Below are 23,285 nucleotides of genomic sequence, written 5' to 3' on the forward strand. Positions count from 1 at the left end.
CCACATATAATGACTGTGAGTAAAGATGAAAATACAAACACAGAGATGAAATAGATTTAGCAAAGTGAGGCCCGACTTACTGAACAGACCGAGGATAGGAAAGGTTACTTTGCGGTCAGCACAAAAACCTACAAAAAGACCACGCAGAGGGCACAAAAAGACCCTCCGCACCGACTCACGGTGCGGAGGCGCTCCCTCTGCGTCCCAGAGCTTCCAGCAAGCAAGACAACAAATTAAATAGCAAGCTGGACAGAAAAAATAGAAAACCAAAGAAATACAAGCTGGAACTTAGCTTCTGATGGGAAGACAGGTCACAAGAACGATTCAGGAGTGAACTAGACCAATACTGGAACATTGACAGGTGGCATAGAGCAAAGATCTAAGTGGAGTTAAATAGAGCAGCAGCTAACGAATTAACCTAGTCACCTGTGAAACTCAGAAACACCCACCAGAGGAAGTCCATGGACAGAACCAGCCGAAGTACCATTCATGACCACAGGAGGGAGCCCGACAACAGAATTCACAACAGTACCCCCCCATTGAGGAGGGGTCACCGAACCCTCACCACAGCCCCCAGGCCGACCAGGATGAGCCAAATGAAAGGCACGAACCAGATCGGCAGCATGAACATCAGAGGCAAAAACCCAGGAATTATCTTCCTGACCATAACCCTTCCACTTGACCAGGTACTGGAGTTTCCGTCTCGAAACACGAGAATCCAAAATCTTCTCCACCACATACTCCAACTCCCCCTCAACTAACACCGGGGCAGGAGGATCAACGGATGGAACCATAGGCGCCACGTATCTCCGCAATAACGACCTATGGAACACATTATGGATGGCAAAAGAAGCAGGAAGGGCCAAACGAAATGACACAGGATTGATAACCTCAGAAATCTTATACGGACCAATGAAACGAGGCTTAAACTTAGGAGAGGAAACCTTCATAGGAACATAACGAGACGACAACCAAACCAAATCCCCAACACGAAGTCGGGGACCCACACAGCGCCGGCAGTTAGCGAAACGTTGAGCCTTCTCCTGGGACAATGTCAAATTGTCCACCACATGAGTCCAAATCTGCTGCAACCTATCCACCACAGTATCTACACCAGGACAGTCTGAAGACTCAACCTGCCCTGAAGAGAAACGAGGATGGAAACCAGAATTGCAGAAAAACGGCGAAACCAAAGTAGCCGAGCTGGCCCGATTATTAAGGGCGAACTCAGCCAACAGCAAAAAGGACACCCAATCATCCTGATCAGCAGAAACAAAGCATCTCAGATATGTTTCCAAAGTTTGATTAGTTCGTTCAGTTTGGCCATTTGTCTGAGGATGGAAAGCCGAGGAAAAAGACAAATCAATGCCCATCCTAGCACAAAAGGATCGCCAAAACCTCGAAACAAACTGGGAACCTCTGTCAGAAACGATGTTCTCCGGGATACCATGTAAACGAACCACATGCTGGAAAAATAATGGCACCAAATCAGAGGAGGAAGGCAATTTAGACAAAGGTACCAAATGGACCATCTTAGAAAAGCGATCACAAACCACCCAAATGACCGACATCTTTTGAGAGACGGGGAGATCCGAAATAAAATCCATAGAAATATGCGTCCAGGGCCTCTTCGGGACCGGCAAAGGCAAAAGCAACCCACTGGCACGAGAACAGCAGGGCTTAGCCCGAGCACAAGTCCCACAGGACTGCACAAAAGAACGCACATCCCGCGACAAAGACGGCCACCAGAAGGATCTAGCCACCAAATCTCTGGTACCAAAGATTCCAGGATGCCCAGCCAACACTGAACAATGAATCTCAGAGATAACTCTACTAGTCCATCTATCAGGGACAAACAGTTTCTCCGCTGGGCAACGGTCAGGTCTATCAGCCTGAAATTTTTGCAGCACCCACCGCAAATCAGGGGAGATGGCAGACAAAATTACCCCCTCTTTGAGAATACCTGCCGGCTCAGGAACACCCGGAGAGTCAGGCACAAAACTCCTTGACAGGGCATCAGCCTTCACATTCTTAGAGCCCGGAAGGTACGAAACCACAAAATCAAAACGGGAGAAAAATAACGACCATCGAGCCTGTCTCGGATTCAACCGTTTGGCAGACTCAAGATAAGTCAAATTCTTGTGATCTGTCAAGACCACCACGCGATGCTTGGCTCCTTCCAGCCAATGACGCCACTCCTTGAATGCCCACTTCATGGCCAACAATTCACGATTACCAACATCATAGTTACGCTCAGCAGGCGAAAACTTTCTAGAAAAGAAAGCACATGGCTTCATCACCGAGCCATCAGAACTTCTTTGCGACAAAACAGCCCCTGCTCCAATCTCAGAGGCATCAACCTCAACCTGAAACGGAAGCGAAACATCTGGCTGGCACAACACAGGGGCAGAAAAAAAACGATGCTTCAACTCCTGAAAAGCCTCTACAGCCGCAGAAGACCAATTGACCACATCAGCACCCTTCTTGGTCAAATCAGTCAACGGTTTAGCAACAGTAGAAAAATTAGCGATGAAGCGCCGATAAAAATTAGCAAAGCCCAGGAACTTTTGCAGGCTCTTCACAGATGTCGGCTGAGTCCAATCGTAAATGGCCTGGAATTTAACAGGGTCCATCTCGATAGTAGAAGGGGAAGAAATGAACCCCAAAAATGAAACCTTCTGAACTCCAAAGAGACACTTTGACCCCTTCAAAAACAAGGAATTCGCACGAAGGACCTGGAACACCATTCTGACCTGCTTCACATGAGACTCCCAATCATCCGAAAAGACCAAAATATCATCCAAATGCACAATCAGGAATTTATCCAGGTACTCTCGGAAAGATGTCATGCATAAAGGACTGAAATACTGATGGAGCATTGGAAAGCCCGAATGGCATAACCAGGTACTCAAAATGGCCCTCGGGCGTATTAAATGCAGTTTTCCATTCATCGCCTTGTTTAATACGCACAAGATTATACGCCCCTCGAAGATCTATCTTGGTGAACCAACTAGCCCCCTTAATCCGAGCAAACAAATCAGACAGCAGCGGCAAAGGATACTGAAATTTGACTGTAATTTTATTAAGAAGGTGGTAATCAATACAAGGTCTCAAAGAACCATCCTTCTTGGCCACAAAAAAGAAACCTGCTCCTAACGGTGATGACGACGGGCGAATATGGCCTTTCTCCAAGGATTCCTTTATATAACTCCGCATAGCGGCGTGTTCTGGCACAGATAAATTGAACAATCGGCCCTTAGGAAACTTACTACCAGGAATCAAATTAATTGCACAATCGCAATCCCTATGAGGAGGTAGGGCACTGGCTTTGGGCTCATCAAATACATCCCGATAATCCGACAAAAACTCTGGAACTTCAGAAGGAGTGGAAGACGAAATAGACAAAAATGGAACATCACCATGTACCCCCTGGCAACCCCAGCTGGACACAGACATTGATTTCCAGTCCAATACTGGATTATGAACCTGTAGCCATGGCAATCCCAAAACGACCACATCATGCAGATTATGCAACACCAGAAAGCGGATATCCTCCTGATGTGCAGGAGCCATGCACATGGTCAATTGGGTCCAATACTGAGGCTTATTCTTGGCCAAAGGCGTAGCATCAATTCCTCTCAATGGAATAGGATACTGCAAGGGCTCCAAGAAAAAACCACAGCGCCTAGCATACTCCAAGTCCATCAAATTCAGGGCAGCGCCTGAATCCACAAATGCCATAACAGAATAGGATGACAAAGAGCAAATCAGAGTAACAGACAATAGAAATTTAGACTGTACCGTACCAATGGTGGCAGACCTAGCGAACCGCTTAGTGCGCTTAGGACAATCGGAGATAGTATGAGTGGAATCACCACAGTAAAAACATAGCCCATTCCGACGTCTGTGTTCTTGCCGTTCAGCTCTGGTCAAAGTCCTATCACATTGCATAGGCTCAGGCCCATGCTCAGATAGTACCGCCAAATGGTGCACAGCTTTACGCTCACGCAAGCGTCGATCGATCTGAATGGCCAAGGACATAGACTCATTCAGACCAGCAGGCATGGGAAACCCCACCATGACATCCTTAAGGGCTTCAGAGAGACCCTTTCTGAAGATTGCTGCCAGGGCACATTCATTCCACTGAGTGACCACTTTCTAAACTTCTGACAGTATATCTCCGCTTCATCCTGACCCTGACACAGAGCCAGCAAGATTTTCTCTGCCTGATCCACTGAATTAGGTTCGTCATAAAGCAATCCGAGCGCCAGAAAAAACGTATCAACATCACGCAATGCCGGATCTCCTGGCGCAAGGGAAAATGCCCAGTCTTGAGGGTCACCACTAGTGTTGAGCGATACCGTCCGATACTTGAAAGTATCGGTATCGGATAGTATCGGCCGATACCCGAAAAATATCGGATATCGCCGATACCGATATCCGATACCAATACAAGTCAATGGGACATCAAGTATCGGAAGGTATTCTCATGGTTCCCAGGGTCTGAAGGAGAGGAAACTCTCCTTCAGGCCCTGGGATCCATAGGGATGTGTAAAATAAAGAATTAAAATAAAAAATATTGATATATTTACCTCTCCGGCGGCCCCTGAACTCAGCGCGGGTAACCGGCAGGCTTCTTTGTTCAAAATCAGCGCTTTTAGGACCTGAGAATCACGTCCCGGCTTCTGATTGGTCGTGGGCCGCCCATGTGACCGCCACGCGACCAATCACAAGCCGCGACGTCACCGCAAGCTATTAACGCGCTCATTTTAAAAAATGAGCGCGTTAATGACTTTCAAAGACGTAGCGGCTTGTGATTGGTCGCGTGGCCGCGACCAATCACAAGCCGCTACGTCTTTGAAAGTCATTAACGCGCTCATTTTTAAAAATGAGCGCGTTAATAGCTTGCGGTGACGTCGCGGCTTGTGATTAGTCGCGGCCACGCGACCAATCACAAGCCGCTACGTCTTTGAAAGTCATTAACGCGCTCATTTTTAAAAATGAGCGCGTTAATAGCTTGCGGTGACGTCGCGGCTTGTGATTGGTCGCGTGGCGGTCACATGGGCGGCCCGCGACCAATCAGAAGCCGGGACGTGATTCTCAGGTCCTAAAAGCGCTGATTTTGAACAACGAAGCCTGCCGGTTACCCGCGCTGAGTCCAGGGGCCGCCGGAGAAGTAAATATATCAATATTTTTTATTTTAATTCTTTATTTTACACATCTCTATGTATCCGATACCGATACCCGATACCACAAAAGTATCGGATCTCGGTATCGGAATTCCGATACCGCAAGTATCGGCCGATACTTGCGGTATCGGAATGCTCAACACTAGTCACCACGTAACAAAGAAATAATGATCTTTACTTGTTGAACAGGGTCACCTGAGGAGCGAGGTTTCAAGGCAAGAAACAATTTACAATTATTTTTGAAATTCAAGAACTTAGATCTATCACCAAAAAACAAATCAGGAATTGGAATCCTAGGCTCCGACATCGGATTCTGAACCACAAAATCTTGAATGTTTTGTATCCTTGTAGTGAGATTATCCATCCAAGAGGACAGACCTTGAATGTCCATGTTTACACCAGTGTCCTGAACCACCCAGAGGTAAAGGGGAAAATAGAGACAAAACACACTGCAAAAAAAAAAATGGTCTCAGAACTTCTCTTATCCCTCTATTGAGATGCATTAGTACTTTGGGCCACCTGTACTGTTATGACCTGGTGGTCAGGACAATAATGGACCTGGTGGTTAAGTGCACACGGAAAGACCTGATAGTTACTGATAATAAGGACGAGCTCTGGGACGTGGGAACTCTGCTGACCGCAATCCCTAAACCTATCAAACACACTAGAAATAGCCGTGGATTGCGCCTAACGCTCCCTATGCAACTCGGCACAGCCTAAGAATCTAGCTAGCCCTGAAGATAGAAAAATTAAGCCTACCTTGCCTCAGAGAAATTCCCCAAAGGAAAAGGCAGCCCCCCACATATAATGACTGTGAGTAAAGATGAAAATACAAACACAGAGATGAAATAGATTTAGCAAAGTGAGGCCCGACTTACTGAACAGACCGAGGATAGGAAAGGTTACTTTGCGGTCAGCACAAAAACCTACAAAAAGACCACGCAGAGGGCGCAAAAAGACCCTCCGCACCGACTCATGGTGCGGAGGCGCTCCCTCTGCGTCCCAGAGCTTCCAGCAAGCAAGACAACAAATTAAATAGCAAGCTGGACAGAAAAAATAGAAAACCAAAGAAATACAAGCTGGAACTTAGCTTCTGATAGGAAGACAGGTCACAAGAACGATCCAGGAGTGAACTAGACCAATACTGAAACATTGACAGGTGGCATAGAGCAAAGATCTAAGTGGAGTTAAATAGAGCAGCAGCTAACGAATTAACCTAGTCACCTGTGAAACTCAGAAACACCCACCAGAGGAAGTCCATGGACAGAACCAGCCGAAGTACCATTCATGACCACAGGAGGGAGCCCGACAACAGAATTCACAACAACCGGTATAGTTGAATGCGGGGCCGGGAGTGTGCCGACAGCGGGGGGAGTGTGCCGACAGCGGCACACTCGAGCGGCCCACTACTGCCACCGGCCCATCTGGCATTTGCCAGAACTGCCCGATGGCCAGTCCGGCCCTGCAGACAGGACAGCATGGGATTACAAATGATTTTTTCAGGTAAAACATTGCTTAAAAACAGGCAGTTAAATATTTTGCCTCGCAAAAAGAGTCATTTGTGATCCCCTACTGTCCTGTCTGTATTCTCTCTTTTGCTTCCTCCCCTACCCAGAAGCTGTGGTATGATCAGACCATGTTCCTGTACGGTCAGACACGGCCATTACACAGTACAGAGCAGGGCACATTTATAAGATTATCTCAGCACAGGAATTTTTTTTTTATACACATCCAGTTGTGAAACTTCTTATTATTCCAAGATCTGTTAATTAAAATGTACTTTGCTTGTGGGGAAACCCCTGTAATTAATGACTGCAGTGAAGAGGAATGTGAGCTCAGTATTTTAGCTTTACTGTTTGGTGGGAGTCCCAGCAATGGGGCCCCTAGTGCAGGGGTGTCAAACTGCATTCCTCGATGGCTGCAAACAGGTCATGTTTTCAGGATTTCCTTGTACTGCACAGGTGATAATTTAATCACCTACACAAATAATGAGTTGGTGATTAAATTATCACCTGTGCAGTATAAGGAAATCCTGAAAACATGACCTGTTTGCAGCCCTCGAGGAATGAAGTTTGACACCCCTGCCCTAGTGATCATATATTTATCTAATATATCTAGGACAGGTGGTTAATGTGATTTGTCGGAACACTCTTTTATCCCCTTGTATAGCTGGAATTTACTTTTTGTATTAATAATTTTTTAATCAGACTGCAGTGAAAAGGAACTGGGACTTTGTACCTCCATTTTAGGGACCCTCACTGTTCAACATTTATGATCAATCCTGTGGTTAGGTGAAATGTCATTTATGGGGAAAATTCCATAAACCGCTCATGTCCGGTATACATCTTAGTTTTTGCTTCAATCAATTTGTGGATCTTTATTCATTGTTAAAAAAAACACTTTTATTTACAGATATTTTCTACATTGTCGTTTCAAGAAGCGATGGATGAACAGACTTACTTCATGTTCCTGATTCCTGATACCACAAATGAAATGCACACCACTCCGAGAAGGCCAACCACCACCCCAAATACAATCAGCCAGGATTTTGTGGAAGATATAACCTCTGAAGCCAATGTCGGGGGTATGGAAAGGAATTCCAGGGTGTTATCATCTAATAAAAAGGCATTATTTATCCGGTTCCTTTCAAGTCTAGAAAAAAAATGTATATGAGAGTAAAAATGGACTTGTCATTGTATTTCAAAACAGTCAAGAAGATACAGTTAAAGTCCTTAGAATAAAATATGTTAGACCATTTTTTTAATCTCCAAAATTATTTAATATTTAATTAAATTATGTAATATTGTATAAGGAAATTAAAAATGATACCAATAAAAACTTAGAGCTTTTCCCCGCAAAAACCAAGCCCACAAACCATTAACCATTCCATTAGTCGGGATTAGTGATGAGCGAGTGTGCTCGTTACTCGAGATATCCGAGCATGCTCGGGTGTTCTAGTATTTTTGCCGTGCTCGGAGATTATGTTTGTGTCACCGCAGCTGCATGATTTGCGGCTGCTAGACAGCCTGAATACATGTGGGGATTCCCTAACAAACAGGCAATCCCTGCATGTGTTCATGCTGTCTAGCAGCTGTAAATCATACAGCTGTGGAGACACCAATATAATCTATGAGCACGCCCAAGATACTTGGAGACCACCCGAGCATGCTCGGAAATTTCGAGTAACGAGCACACTCGCTCATCACTAGTCAGGATGCAACAGGTTTTTTTTGCCTGTAAAATATCTATATTTTGGAGTTTGAAAATATATATAAAAGAAACCTGTAAATATTTAGTATTGTCGTTAACCATATTATGAAATTATGACTTTAGTTAAGGTACCGTCACAATCAGCGACGCTGTAGCGATATAGACAACAAGCCGATCGCTGCAGCGTCGCTGTTTAGGTCGCTGTAGAGACGTCAAACACAGCAGCTCCAGAATGATGCAGGAGCGATCCAGTGACGTAACGGCGACTCACTTATCGTTCTCGCTCCATGTAAAAGCATTTCTGGCATCGTTGCTTTTGCTGTCAAACATGACGATACACGCCGACCTGACGACCAAATAAAGTTCTGGACTTCTAGCTCCGACCAACGATGGCACAGCGGGATCCAGATCGCTGCTGCGTGTCAAACACAACAAGATCGCTATCCAGGACGCTGCAACGTCACGGATCGTTGTCGTTCTCGTTGTAAAGTTACTGAGTGTGAAAGTACCTTTACATTGCATGATAATCAGCATAACAACAATTGCAAAGAAAATTGCTTTTCTTAATTTTTAAATCCCCAAAATTTAATAAAAATTAAAACAACAATTTATAAACAAATCCTAATACAGTTACGTCACCTGGAAGATAGACTTATAGCTTTTGGCACTGAATGGTAATGGCAAAAAGATTGGCAATAAGGTAAAAAAATTAGGAAAAAAACGTTTGGTCTTGAAGGCCCAACATAGACCAATCCTTAAAAAGGTTATCTGGGACTCTTAACACTGAAGGCCTATCCATCCTTAGGACCGGTCATTAATGTCTGATCGGTGGGAGTGCGACACCTGGCACCCCCGCCGATCAGCTGTTCCTGGTGCTGGTCAGGAACTGCTCAGTTACGGCACTGCACAGCACCATCGACGGAATAATGACTGCAGCTGGGTACTGCACCATTTATTGATTTGAATAGAGGCAGATGTGCAGTACTCGGCCATAGCCACTATACAACCGAAAGAGCTGTGCATCCGTAACTGAGCAGTTCCGGGTGATGACACCATGAATAGCTGATTCGCTAGGGTGACCGATCAGACACTGATAATCTATTCAAATGATAGGTCATCAATGTTAAAGTCTTGGACAATCTCTTTAAGGGTTTAATTACCGTAATTATGCCATACAGTATCCTATTAATGATATGATTGTATTGATTCATAAGTAGTGATAGCCGAACCCAAACAGTAAAGTTCCGGGTCCGTGCATGGACCTCAAACATTGATGTCACCTGGAAGTCCATGTTACTGTTCAGGTTTTGCACCCTGGACATTGGCTGTTTCCCATGCTATCATATGTATGACAGCGTGAGAAACACCACCGGCTCTGATCAGCAGTGCAGATGACAGCGTGTGAGTCAGCAGCTGTGACCAGTGGTAAAAAGGTTACCGCCGGTCACAGGCATTGGTTGATAAGAGTACTACTCCATCATGTTACACCTGCTCTCGCGGATTCTGGCACTTTGCCCAACTCTTCCCACTTGCCCTAGTGCAATGGCAAGTGTGGTAATATTTGTGGGGTTGATGTCAGCTTTGTAATGTCAGCCGACATCAAGCCCACAGGTTAGTGATGGAGAGGAGTCTATAACCATCTCTATTCATCAGTAATAAAGGTAAAAAAATGTGAAAGTTCCATCAGTTGTATCCTATCTATATAGTAATATGTTGCAGAAATGTATCATTACAAATACTGTAGTATGAAGCAGCCATGTTATTAAAGGGGTTATTCCATCAAACCAACTGTTACTCAAAATCATATCATAGTCCCAACTTTTCTTTGGCAGCATCTGAACTCCTGGTCTCCAGACTAATCAGAGTTTCTGAAAGACATCCTGTGATCAGTGTATCATCAGTAGATCCTTGTAACATAATGGGATTATCCAAAATGTACAACCCCTTTAACTAGGAATCTTGAAACTATCAGACACCTTGGAACACTAATTTTGATTTTTAGAACAAAAAATCGTGAAAACATGACAAAGGGATAAGTGGAGAAAAAAGTTCAGAGGATGATACAGTAATAAAGATACTAATATAGATAATTATTAACAATCGTGCCCATTGCATTTACAAAAGGAGACAATCTAATGATGACTCAAGTGATCTTGTAATGTATAAAGCTCAATGCACTGATAAGAACTCGCCTCACTATGGCTTGAGCCTCATTCACATGTCTCTTTTTTTCACGTATGCAAAAAAAAAATGGTACCAGTGTCACCAGTGTTTTGGATCCGTGTGTTTGGTCAGTGTGTCATTAGTATTTTCCATGTATGGATAAATAAATCAATTACAAAGCTTCTCCTATACTTAATGTTAAATACGGACAGCACATGGATTGTACACTGATGCCATCCATGTTCTCTATGTTTTTTCCACCGACCCATAGACTTGTATAGGCACTTTTCAACCTCGATACTGGAAAAAAAACTGATATGTCTACGTGAGTTTTACATGGACACATGGTCTGTGAAAAGCCACGGACATGTGAACAGCTCTATAGACTGTAATGGGTAAATTTTGTATCCATGAAAAATATGGATAGGACATGTAAGTGCAACACTGACGTCTGAATGAGGCCTTAACGAGGTTGTCCCATTAAGACATCTCCAGACCAGATGCCATATTAGCCAATATGGATATCCTAGAGAGGGTCGTCTGAAAAAGTGTCTCCTGTTCTGGCAGCCTCAACCCATCCATGCATTATATGGACAGTCATTTATTTAAAGCGTAACCATCATTTTAATTTTTATTTAAAAAAAATAGTAGTAAACATGAAAATAAGCAACTTTGTAATACATCTTATCAGAGAAATCTGAGTTTGATCAGACTGTGATCCAATTCTCTCAGAAGAGGAGATGATGGAGAAAAAAAATCCTCCATCTCCTCCATTCTGTCAGTCCGTGGAAATCAGAAGTCATCCGAGTGCAGTCTGTCGATTTCCACGCACTCATTGACTTGAATGGCCGAGTGCGATCCAAATATCAGATCAAACTTGGAATCTGGGCAGACTCTGTCGAAGGAAAAAATGGGACGTGCACGGCCCCATAAACTAACATTGGTCTGAGTGCGATCCAAAGCTTTGTCAGCTTGCACTCAGACCAAAAATACACTTAGGCTACTTTCACACTAGCGTGGTACGACGCACGTCACAATGCGTCGTTTTGCAGAAAAAACGCATCCTGCAAAGTTGCCCGCAGGATGCGCTTTTTCTACATAGTCCTTCATTAGTGACGCATTGCGTTCCATGTAATGTTTTTTGTGCGTTGTGTCCGCCATTTTCGACTGCGCATGCGCAGCCGAAGCTCTGCCCCCTCCTCCCCGCAACTCACAATGGGGCAGCGGATGAATGTAAAATCTGCATCCGCTGCCCCCGTTGTGATTTTATTTCACAGTATGCGTCGGTACCTCGGCCCGATGCACTGTGACGGGCCGAGGCCGACGCTAGTGTGAAAGTAGCCTTATCTGCACCTGCCCTAAGGCAGTCAACGCAGGTAGCTGTATAAGATAACACATTTAAGCGTGCTTACAGATGGGCCTTCATTTTACCCCATCTCAGTTTTTGGTGAAAATAACCTCCAATGAGCCCCCGTCCTTCTGACTGCCTGAGAGGTTCTGTATCATACTGCACAGCTGCACAACATGGTCCACCATTCAGGCGATGGTGGCTACTTTGGGATGTGCATACTTATTGATTTATGCTTTAACCTCAAACAATCTTTAAACTAGAATGAAAAAAGGACAAACGCCATTCACCACGTATTGCCAGATGTAACTGTGAAAACCCTCTCCACTTGCCCAAATTGGAACATATCCTTAAAGGGAACCTGTCACCCCCAAAATCGAGGGTGAGCTAAGCCCACCAGCATCAGGGGCTTATCTACAGCATTCTGGAATGTTGTAGATAAGCCCCCGATGTAACCTGAAAGATGAGAAAAAGAGGTTAGATTATACTCACCCAGGGGCGTTCCCGCTGCGGTCCGGTCCGATGGGTGTCGCAGTCCGGTCCGGGGCCTCCCATCTTCTTACGATGACGTCCTCTTCTCGTATTCACACTGTGGCTCCGGCGCAGGCGTACTTTGTCTTCCCTGTTGAGGGCAGAGCAAAGTACTGCAGTGCACAGGTGCTGGGCCTTTCTGACCTTTCCCAGCACCTGCGCACTGCAGTACTTTGCTCTGCCCTCAACAGGACAGACAAAGTACGCCTGCGCTGGAGCCGCAGCGTGAAGACCAGAAGAGGACGTCATTCTATGAAGATGGGAGGCCCCGGACCGGACCGCGATGCCCATCGGATCGGACCGCCCGCGCAAGTGAGTATAATCTAACCTCTTTTTCTCATCTTTCAGGATACATCGGGGGCTTATCTACAGCATTCCATAATGCTGTAGATAAGCCCCTGATGCCGGTGGACTTAGCTCACTGTCGATTTTGGGGGTGACAGGTTCCCTTTAATGACCATTTACCCAATCTCTCATTTACAGTGGAGACTGGAGAGCATAACGGTATTGCTCCTTTTTTAGATGTTGCAAGTAGTGATGAGCAAACGTGTTCGGATAAGGTGTTAGACGAGCATGCTCGGGGTGCTAACCGGGTATCTTTGAGCCCCCGCGCTGCATGTCTCACAGCTGTTCGACAGCTACAACACATGCAGGGATTGCCTAACAAACAACGAGACATGCAGCCAAGGAGACTCAAACGTATTTTTCAAGCACATCGAAGACACTCTATTAGCACACGAGCATGTGTGGATAGCACCTTATCTGAGCACGTTCACTCTTCACTAGTTACAAGGTAACCGGTAATTCATACTGGTACCATCAGCAACAGTTTATATAGAAAACCCACTAGCGGCAATTCTAGGTTACATATAGGAAGCTTTCATCCAGAAACCCAGAACAGGTAATTAAAAACTTATATAAGCCCTACCCTCCTCACAGTAAGGCCGGCTTCACACTCAGCGTATGAAAATACGGTCCGTATATTACGGCCGTAATACGCTGAAAAGTCCCGAAAATAGTGGTCCGTAGCTCCTCCGTAGGCAGGGTGTGTCAGCGTATTTTGCGCATGGCATCCTCCGTATGTAATCCGTATGTCATCCGTACTGCGTGTTTTTATCGCAGGCTTGCAAAACCGACATACGGCTATACAAGGGATCCCTGTGTAAAAAAAAACAAAAACATATATACTGTCTATATATATATATATATATATATATATATATGTCAGTAGACACATATATGTATATACCGTATATACTCGAGTATAAGCCGACCCGAGTATAAGCCGACCCCCCTAATTTTGCCACAAAAAACTGGGAAAACTTATTGACTCGAGTATAAGCCTAGGGTGGAAATGCAGCATTTACCGGTGAATTTCAAAAATAAAAATAGATCATTATTTCCCCATAGCTGTGCCATATAGTGCTCTGCACCGTTCATATTTCCCCATAGGTGTGAACCATATAGTGCTCTGCACCGTTCATTGTGCCCCCTAGCTGTGCCATATACGGTGCTCTGCACCGTTCATTGTGCCCCATAGATGTGCCATATACGGTGCTCTGCACCGTTCACTGTGCCCCATAGCTGTGCCATATACGGTGCTCTGCACCGTTCACTGTGCCCCATAGCTGTGCTGTGCCATATACGGTGCTCTGCACCGTTCACTGTGCCCCATAGCTGTGCCATATACGGTGCTCTGCACCGTTCACTGTGCCCCATAGCTGTGCTGTGCCATATGCGGTGCTCTGCACCGTTCACTGTGCCCCATACATAGCTGTGCTGTGCCATATACGGTGCTCCGCACCGTTCACTGTGCCCTATAGCTGTGCTGTGCCATATACGGTGCTCTGCACCGTTCACTGTGCCCCATAGCTGTGCCATATACGGTGCTCTGCACCGTTCACTGTGCCCCATAGCTGTGCTGTGCCATATACGGTGCTCTGCACCGTTCACTGTGCCCCATACATAGCTGTGCTGTGCCATATACGGTGCTCTGCACCGTTCACTGTGCCCTATAGCTGTGCTGTGCCATATACGGTGCTCTGCACCGTTCACTGTGCCCCATAGCTGTGCTGTGCCATATACGGTGCTCTGCACCGTTCACTGTGCCCCATAGCTGTGCTGTGCCATATACGGTGCTCTGCACCGTTCACTGTGCCCCATAGATGTTCCACATAAATTTGTGCCGCCGCTGCCGCAATAAAGAAAAAAAAACACATACTCACCTCCCTTGATTGCAGCTCCCGGCGTCTCGTTCCGGCGCCTCCATCTTCCCGGCGTCTCTGCTCTGACTGATCAGGCAGAGGGCGCCGCGCACACTGTATGCGTCATCGCGCCCTCTGCCTGAACAGTCAGAGAGCAGAGACGCCGGGAAGATGGAGGCGCCGGCCGGGAAGATGGATCGGCGCCCGGCGGCTGGAACGAGGATAGGTGAATATAACATACTCACCTAGTCCTGGCGATCCTCGCGCTGTCCCCTCCTGTCTTCGGTGCCGCAGCTTCTTTCTCTATCAGCGGTCACCGGCACCGCTGATTAGAGAAATGAATAAGCGGCTCCGCCCCTATGGGAGGTGGAGCCGCTTATTCATTTCTGTAATGAGCGGTCCCACGTGACCGCTGAAGAGAGGAAGAAACTGCAGCGCCGAAGCCCGTGGGACGGCAGGGACAGCGCGAGGATCGCTGGGACTAGGTAAGTATACCCCAGCGCCCTCACCCCCTCACCCGCCGACCCCACCGCTACCGTGACTCGAGTATAAGCCGAGGGGGGCACTTTCAGCCCAAAAATTTGGGCTGAAAATCTCGGCTTATACTCGAGTATATACGGTATATATTAATATTTCATCCAGCGCGATATAGCAGAAAGCCGGTAATTCAATTATCGGCTTTTGCTTTCTCCTTCCTAAACCCGACATGATATGAGACCTGGTTTACATACAGTAAACCATCTCATATCACCATTTTTTTTGCATATTCCACACTACTAATGTTAGTAGTGTGTCTATGCAAAATTTGGCCGTTCTAGCTAGTAAATTAAGGGGTTAAATGGCGGGAAAAATTGGCGTGGGCTCCCGCACAATTTTCTCCGCCAGAGTAGTAAAGCCAGTGACTGAGGGCAGATATTAATAGCCTGGAGAGGGTCCACGGTTATTGGCCCCCCCCTGGCTAAAAACACCTGCCCCCAGCCACCCCAGAAAAGGCACATCTGGAAGATGCGCCTATTCTGGCACTTGGCCACTCTCTTCCCATTCCCGTGTAGCGGTGGGATATGGGGTAATGAAGGGTTAATGCCACCTTGCTATTGTAAGGTGACATTAAGCCAAATTAATAATGGAGAGGCGTCAATTATGACACCTATCCATTATTAATCCAATACTGGTAAAGGGTTAAAAAATACACAAACACATTATTAAAAATTATTTTAATGAAATAAAAACAAAGGTTGTTTTAATATTTTATTGAACGCCCAATCCAATCACTGAAGACCCTCGTTCTGTAACAAAAAAAACATAATAAACAAACAATATCCTTACCTTCCGCAGATCTGTAAAGTCCAACGATGTAAATCCATCTGAAGGGGTTAAAATATTTTGCAGGCACGAGCTGTGCTAATGCATTGATGCTCATGGCTGCAAAACCCCGGGGAATGAAGGTAAAGTAGGTCAATGACCTATATTTACCTGCATTTGCGGTGTGGCGCCCTCTGCTGGTTGTTCCTAGATCGTGGGAACTTTCCTAGAAAGCTCCCTGGCTCGAGTTCATATGAGGACAACCAGCAGAGGACGCCCCATTATTAACCAGGCTTAATGTCACAATGTTACAATAGCAAGGTGACATTAACCCCTTATTACCCCATATCCCACCGCTACTCGAGAGTGGGAAGAGAGAGAATCGTACAGATGTGACTTTTCTGGGGTGGCTGAGGGCAGATGTTTTTAGCCAGGGGGGAACCAATAACCATGGTCCCTCTCCAGGCTATTAATATCTGCCCTCAGTCACTAGCTTTCCCACTCTGGCGGAGAAAATTGTGCGGGAGCCCACAGCAGTTTTTCCCGTGATTTAACCCTTTATGTTAACAGAAATGGAGAAAAAGGTATTAAATGACCACATCACGTAGCTGCGGTGTGTGCGTGATCACGCAGTTGCGTACTAGACGGACTTGTACTAGCCTAGTCGTCAAACTAACAAGCAAACCAAGGGGGACACAGATACCACAGAGAAAACGACAATAGGAACGAAAGTAAATTAACAAATACATCTTTATTAATACAAAAAATCATACACAATAAAAGAGTGGACCATAACATAGGACACAGTGCCAAGACAGCACAAATCACTGAAAAGGACCCGCTGTCTGTGCAAGAAGGACATGCAGCAAATGTTAACAGCTAGAGTCCCCAAATTTTGCACACAGACACTTCTAACATTAGTAGTGAGGAATATGCAAAAATATAAGGGATATGAAATGGTTTACTCTATGTAAACCATGTCTCATAATTCTGTCGGGTTTGATAAGGAGAATTGATTTACTGGCTTTTAAGCTATCTAGCTCTGTATTAAATATAAATATCTATCTATCTATAGAATCGTCTATATAATCAGCGACAGGCACAGTCCGACCAAGAATTCGCCCCTCCCTACTCCCCTCCAGTCAGCGCTCACACAAGGTTAATGGCAGCGTTAACGGACCGCGTTATGCCGCGGTGTAACGCACTCTGTTAACGCTGCTTATTAACCCTGTGTGACCAACTTTTTACTATTGATGCTGCATATGCAGCGTCAATAGTAAAAAGATCTAATGTTAAAAATAATTTTAAAAAATAAAAAACCGTGCTATTCTCACCTTCCGTCGTCCATCACGCGCCTCGGGACAGCTTCGGTAGATGCCGGAGGGTGAGTATATAACTATTTTTTATTTACATTCATTTTTTAACAGGGATATGGTGCCCACACTGCTATATAGTACTTGGGCTGTGTTATATACTGCGTGGCTTGTTATGTTTGCTAATGACAGGTGTTATGAAGGCAATCAAGAAACACAGTGTGCTTAGCGATCAGAGCGCACACAGTGATCTGACAAATACCCAAAAATACAAGAACGAGCTCTGAGACGTGGAAACTCTGTAGACTGCACACCTGATCCTATCCTAAACACAACTAAAAGCGGCTGTGGATTGCGCCTAACAACTACCTAGGCAACTCGGCACAGCCTAAGAAACTAGCTAGCCTGAAGATAGAAAAATAGGCCTGACTTGCCCAAGAGAAATTCCCCAAAGGAAAAGGCAGCCCCCCACATATAATGACTGTGAGTAAGATGAAAAGACAAAACGTAGGGATGAAATAGATTCAGCAAAGTGGGGCCCGATATTCTAGGACAGAGCGAGGACAGTAAAGCGAACTTTGCAGTCTACAAAAAACCCTAAAGCAAAACCACGCAAAGGGGGCAAAAAAAACCCACCGTGCCGAACTAACGGCACGGCGGTACACCCTTTGCGTCTCAGAGCTTCCAGCAAAACAAAAGGCAAGCTGGACAGAAAAAAAGCAACAAAAAAGCAAAAAGCACTTAGCTATACAGAGCAGCAGGTCACAGGAACAATCAGGAGAAGCTCAGATCCAACACTGAAACATTGACAAGGAGCAAGGATAGCAGCATCAGGCGGAGTTAAGTAATGAAGCAGTTAACGAGCTCACCAGAACACCTGAGGGAGGAAGCTCAGAAGCTGCAGTACCACTTGTGACCACAGGAGTGAATTCAGCCACAGAATTCACAACAGTACCCCCCCCTTGAGGAGGGGTCACCGAACCCTCACCAGAGCCCCCAGGCCGACCAGGATGAGCCGCATGAAAGGCACGAACAAGATCGGAAGCATGAACATCAGAGGCAAAAACCCAGGAATTATCTTCCTGAGCATAACCCTTCCATTTAACCAGATACTGGAGTTTCCGTCTAGAAACACGAGAATCCAAAATCTTCTCCACAATATACTCCAATTCCCCCTCCACCAAAACCGGGGCAGGAGCTCAACAGATGGAACCATAGGTGCCACGTATCTCCGCAACAACGACCTGTGGAATACATTATGTATGGAAAAGGAGTCTGGGAGGGTCAAACGAAAAGACACAGGATTGAGAACCTCAGAAATCCTATACGGACCAATAAAACGAGGTTTAAATTTAGGAGAGGAAACCTTCATAGGAATATGACGAGAAGATAACCAAACCAGATCCCCAACACGAAGTCGGGGACCCACACGGCGTCTGCGATTAGCGAAAAGTTGAGCTTTCTCCTGGGACAAGATCAAATTGTCCACTACCTGAGTCCAGATCTGCTGCAACCTATCCACCACAGAATCCACACCAGGACAGTCCGAAGACTCAACCTGTCCTGAAGAGAAACGAGGATGGAACCCAGAATTGCAAAAAAATGGAGAAACCAAGGTAGCCGAGCTGGCCCGATTATTAAGGGCGAACTCAGCCAACGGCAAAAAGGACACCCAATCATCCTGGTCTGCAGAAACAAAACATCTCAGATATGTTTCCAAGGTCTGATTGGTTCGTTCGGTCTGGCCATTAGTCTGAGGATGGAAAGCCGAGGAAAAGGATAGGTCAATGCCCATCCTACCACAAAAGGCTCGCCAAAACCTTGAAACAAACTGGGAACCTCTGTCAGAAACAATATTCTCAGGAATGCCATGCAACCGAACCACATGCTGAAAGAACAAAGGTACCAAATCAGAGGAGGAAGGCAATTTAGCCAAGGGCACCAGATGGACCATTTTAGAAAAGCGATCACAGACCACCCAAATGACTGACATCTTTTGAGAAACGGGAAGGTCAGAAATGAAATCCATCGAAATATGTGTCCAAGGCCTCTTTGGGACCGGCAAGGGCAAAAGCAACCCACTGGCACGAGAACAGCAGGGCTTAGGCCTAGCACAAATCCCACAGGACTGCACAAAAGTACGTACATCCCGTGACAGAGATGGCCACCAGAAGGATCTAGCCACTAACTCTCTGGTACCAAAGATTCCAGGATGACCAGCCAACACCGAACAATGAAGTTCAGAGATAAGTTTATTAGTCCACCTATCAGGGACGAAGTTTCTCTGCTGGACAACGATCAGGTTTATTCGCCTGAAATTTTTGCAGCACCCGCCGCAAATCAGGGGAGATGGCAGACACAATGACTCCTTCCTTGAGGATACCCGCTGGCTCAGATAAACCCGGAGAGTCAGGCACAAATCTCCTAGACAGAGCATCCGCCTTCACATTTTTAGAGCCCGGAAGGTACGAAATCACAAAGTCGAAGCGGGCAAAAAATAACGACCAACGGGCCTGTCTAGGATTCAAGCGCTTGGCAGACTCGAGATAAGTCAAGTTCTTATGATCAGTCAATACCACCACGCGATGCTTAGCTCCTTCAAGCCAATGACGCCACTCCTCGAATGCCCACTTCATGGCCAGCAACTCTCGATTGCCCACATCATAATTACGCTCAGCGGGCGAAAACTTCCTGGAAAAGAAAGCACATGGTTTCATCACTGAGCAATCAGAACCTCTCTGTGACAAAACCGCCCCTGCTCCAATCTCAGAAGCATCAACCTCGACCTGGAACGGAAGAGAAACATCTGGCTGACACAACACAGGGGCAGAACAAAAACGACGCTTCAACTCCTGAAAAGCTTCCACAGCAGCAGAAGACCAATTAACCAAATCAGCACCCTTCTTGGTCAAATCGGTCAATGGTTTGGCAATGCTAGAAAAATTACAGATGAAGCGACGATAAAAATTAGCAAAGCCCAGGAACTTTTGCAGACTTTTCAGAGATGTCGGCTGAATCCAATCCTGGATGGCTTGGACCTTAACTGGATCCATCTCGATAGTAGAAGGGGTAAAGATGAACCCCAAAAATGAAACTTTCTGCACACCGAAGAGACACTTTGATCCCTTCACAAACAAAGAGTTAGCACGCAGGACCTGAAAAACCATTCTGACCTGCTTCACATGAGACTCCCAATCATCTGAGAAGATCAAAATGTCATCCAAGTAAACAATCAGGAATTTATCCAGATACTCACGGAAGATGTCATGCATAAAAGACTGAAACACAGATGGAGCATTGGCAAGTCCGAACGGCATCACTAGATACTCAAAATGACCCTCGGGCGTATTGAATGCAGTTTTCCATTCATCTCCTTGCCTGATTCTCACCAGATTATACGCACCACGAAGATCTATCTTAGTGAACCAACTAGCCCCCTTAATCCGAGCAAACAAGTCAGATAACAATGGCAAGGGATACTGAAATTTAACAGTGATCTTATTAAGAAGGCGGTAATCAATACACGGTCTCAGCGAACCATCCTTCTTGGCTACAAAGAAGAACCCTGCTCCCAGTGGTGATGACGATGGGCGAATATGTCCCTTCTCCACGGATTCCTTCACATAACTGCGCATAGCGGCGTGTTCGGGCACGGATAAATTAAATAATCGACCTTTAGGGAATTTACTACCAGGAATCAAATTGATAGCACAATCACAATCCCTATGCGGAGGTAGAGCATCGGACTTGGGCTCTTCAAATACATCCTGATAATCAGACAAGAACTCTGGGACCTCAGAAGGGGTGGATGACGAAATCGACAAAAATGGAACATCACCATGTACCCCCTGACAACCCCAGCTGGATACCGACATGGAATTCCAATCCAATACTGGATTATGGGTTTGTAGCCATGGCAACCCCAACACGACCACATCATGCAGATTATGCAACACCAGAAAGCGAATAACTTCCTGATGTGTAGGAGCCATGCACATGGTCAGCTGGGCCCAGTATTGAGGTTTATTCTTGGCCAAAGGTGTAGCATCAATTCCTCTCAATGGAATAGGACACCGCAAAGGCTCCAAGAAAAACCCACAACGTTTAGCATAATCCAAATCCATCAGATTCAGGGCAGCGCCCGAATCCACAAACGCCATGACAGAAAACGACGACAAAGAGCATATCAAGGTAATGGACAGAAGGAATTTGGACTGTACAGTACCAATGACGGCAGACCTAGCGGACCGCTTAGTGCGCTTAGGACAATCAGAAATAGCATGAGTGGAATCACCACAGTAGAAACACAGACCATTCAGACGTCTGTATTCCTGCCGTTCAACTCTAGTCATAGTCCTATCGCACTGCATAGGCTCAGGTTTAACCTCAGGCAGTACCGCCAAATGGTGCACAGATTTACGCTCGCGCAAGCGTCGACCGATCTGAATGGCCAAAGACAAAGACTCATTCAAACCAGCAGGCATAGGAAATCCCACCATGACATCCTTAAGAGCCTCAGAGAGACCCTTTCTGAACAAAGCTGCCAGCGCAGATTCATTCCACTGAGTGAGTACTGACCATTTCCTAAATTTCTGACAATATACTTCTATATCATCCTGACCCTGGCACAAAGCCAGCAAATTTTTCTCAGCCTGATCCACGGAATTAGGCTCATCGTACAGCAATCCGAGCGCCAGGAAAAACGCATCGACACTACTCAATGCAGGGTCTCCTGGCGCAAGAGAAAATGCCCAGTCTTGAGGGTCGCCGCGCAAAAAAGAAATAATAATCAAAACCTGTTGAATAGGATTACCAGAAGAATGAGGTTTCAAGGCCAGAAATAGCTTACAATTATTTTTGAAACTTAGAAACTTAGTTCTATCTCCAAAAAACAAATCAGGAATAGGAATTCTTGGTTCTAACATAGATTTCTGATCAATAGTATCTTGAATTTTTTGTACATTTATAACGAGATTATCCATTGAAGAGCACAGACCCTGAATATCCATGTCCACACCTGTGTCCAGAATCACCCAAATGTCTAGGGGAAAAAAAAAAAGTGAACACAGAGCTGAGAAAAAAAAAAAAAAATGATGTCAGAACCTTTTCTTTCCCTCTATTGAGAATCATTAGTTGGGCTCCTTGTACTGTTATGTTTGCTAATGACTGGTGTTATGAAGGCAATCAAGAAACACAGTGTGCTTAGCGATCAGAGCGCACAAAGTGATCTGACAAATACCCAAAAATACAAGAACGAGCTCTGAGACGTGGAAACTCTGTAGACTGCACACCTGATCCTATCCTAAACACAACTAAAAGCGGCTGTGGATTGCGCCTAACAACTACCTAGGCAACTCGGCACAGCCTAAGAAACTAGCTAGCCTGAAGATAGAAAAATAGGCCTGACTTGCCCCAGAGAAATTCCCCAAAGGAAAAGGCAGCCCCCCACATATAATGACTGTGAGTAAGATGAAAAGACAAAACGTAGGGATGAAATAGATTCAGCAAAGTGGGGCCCGATATTCTAGGACAGAGCGAGGACAGTAAAGCGAACTTTGCAGTCTACAAAAAACCCTAAAGCAAAACCACGCAAAGGGGGCAAAAAAAACCCACCGTGCCGAACTAACGGCACGGCGGTACACCCTTTGCGTCTCAGAGCTTCCAGCAAAACAAAAGGCAAGCTGGACAGAAAAAAAGCAACAAAAAAGCAAAAAGCACTTAGCTATACAGAGCAGCAGGTCACAGGAACAATCAGGAGAAGCTCAGATCCAACACTGAAACATTGACAAGGAGCAAGGATAGCAGCATCAGGCGGAGTTAAGTAATGAAGCAGTTAACGAGCTCACCAGAACACCTGAGGGAGGAAGCTCAGAAGCTGCAGTACCACTTGTGACCACAGGAGTGAATTCAGCCACAGAATTCACAACAGTGGCTGCTATATACTACGTGGTCAGTGTTATATACTGCGTGGGCTGTGTTATTTACTGCGTGGGCTGTGCTATATACTGCATGGGCTGTGCTATAT

At 45.7% G+C, this 23,285-nt stretch overlaps 1 protein-coding gene across 1 annotated transcript in view; it reads right to left on the reverse strand.

Annotated features, from left to right (window-relative positions):
• Positions 1-23,285, reverse strand: part of CLTRN (collectrin, amino acid transport regulator) — a 195,759-nt gene that overhangs the window by 19,102 nt on the left and 153,372 nt on the right. The window contains exon 5 of the mRNA XM_069759737.1: positions 7,650-7,841. Coding sequence (XP_069615838.1) covers positions 7,650-7,841 — 192 coding nt within the window. The remainder of the gene's footprint in view (positions 1-7,649; positions 7,842-23,285) is intronic.

The sequence above is a fragment of the Ranitomeya imitator genome, chromosome 3, assembly GCF_032444005.1.
Source record: "Ranitomeya imitator isolate aRanImi1 chromosome 3, aRanImi1.pri, whole genome shotgun sequence".
Classification (NCBI taxonomy): Eukaryota; Metazoa; Chordata; class Amphibia; order Anura; family Dendrobatidae; genus Ranitomeya; species Ranitomeya imitator.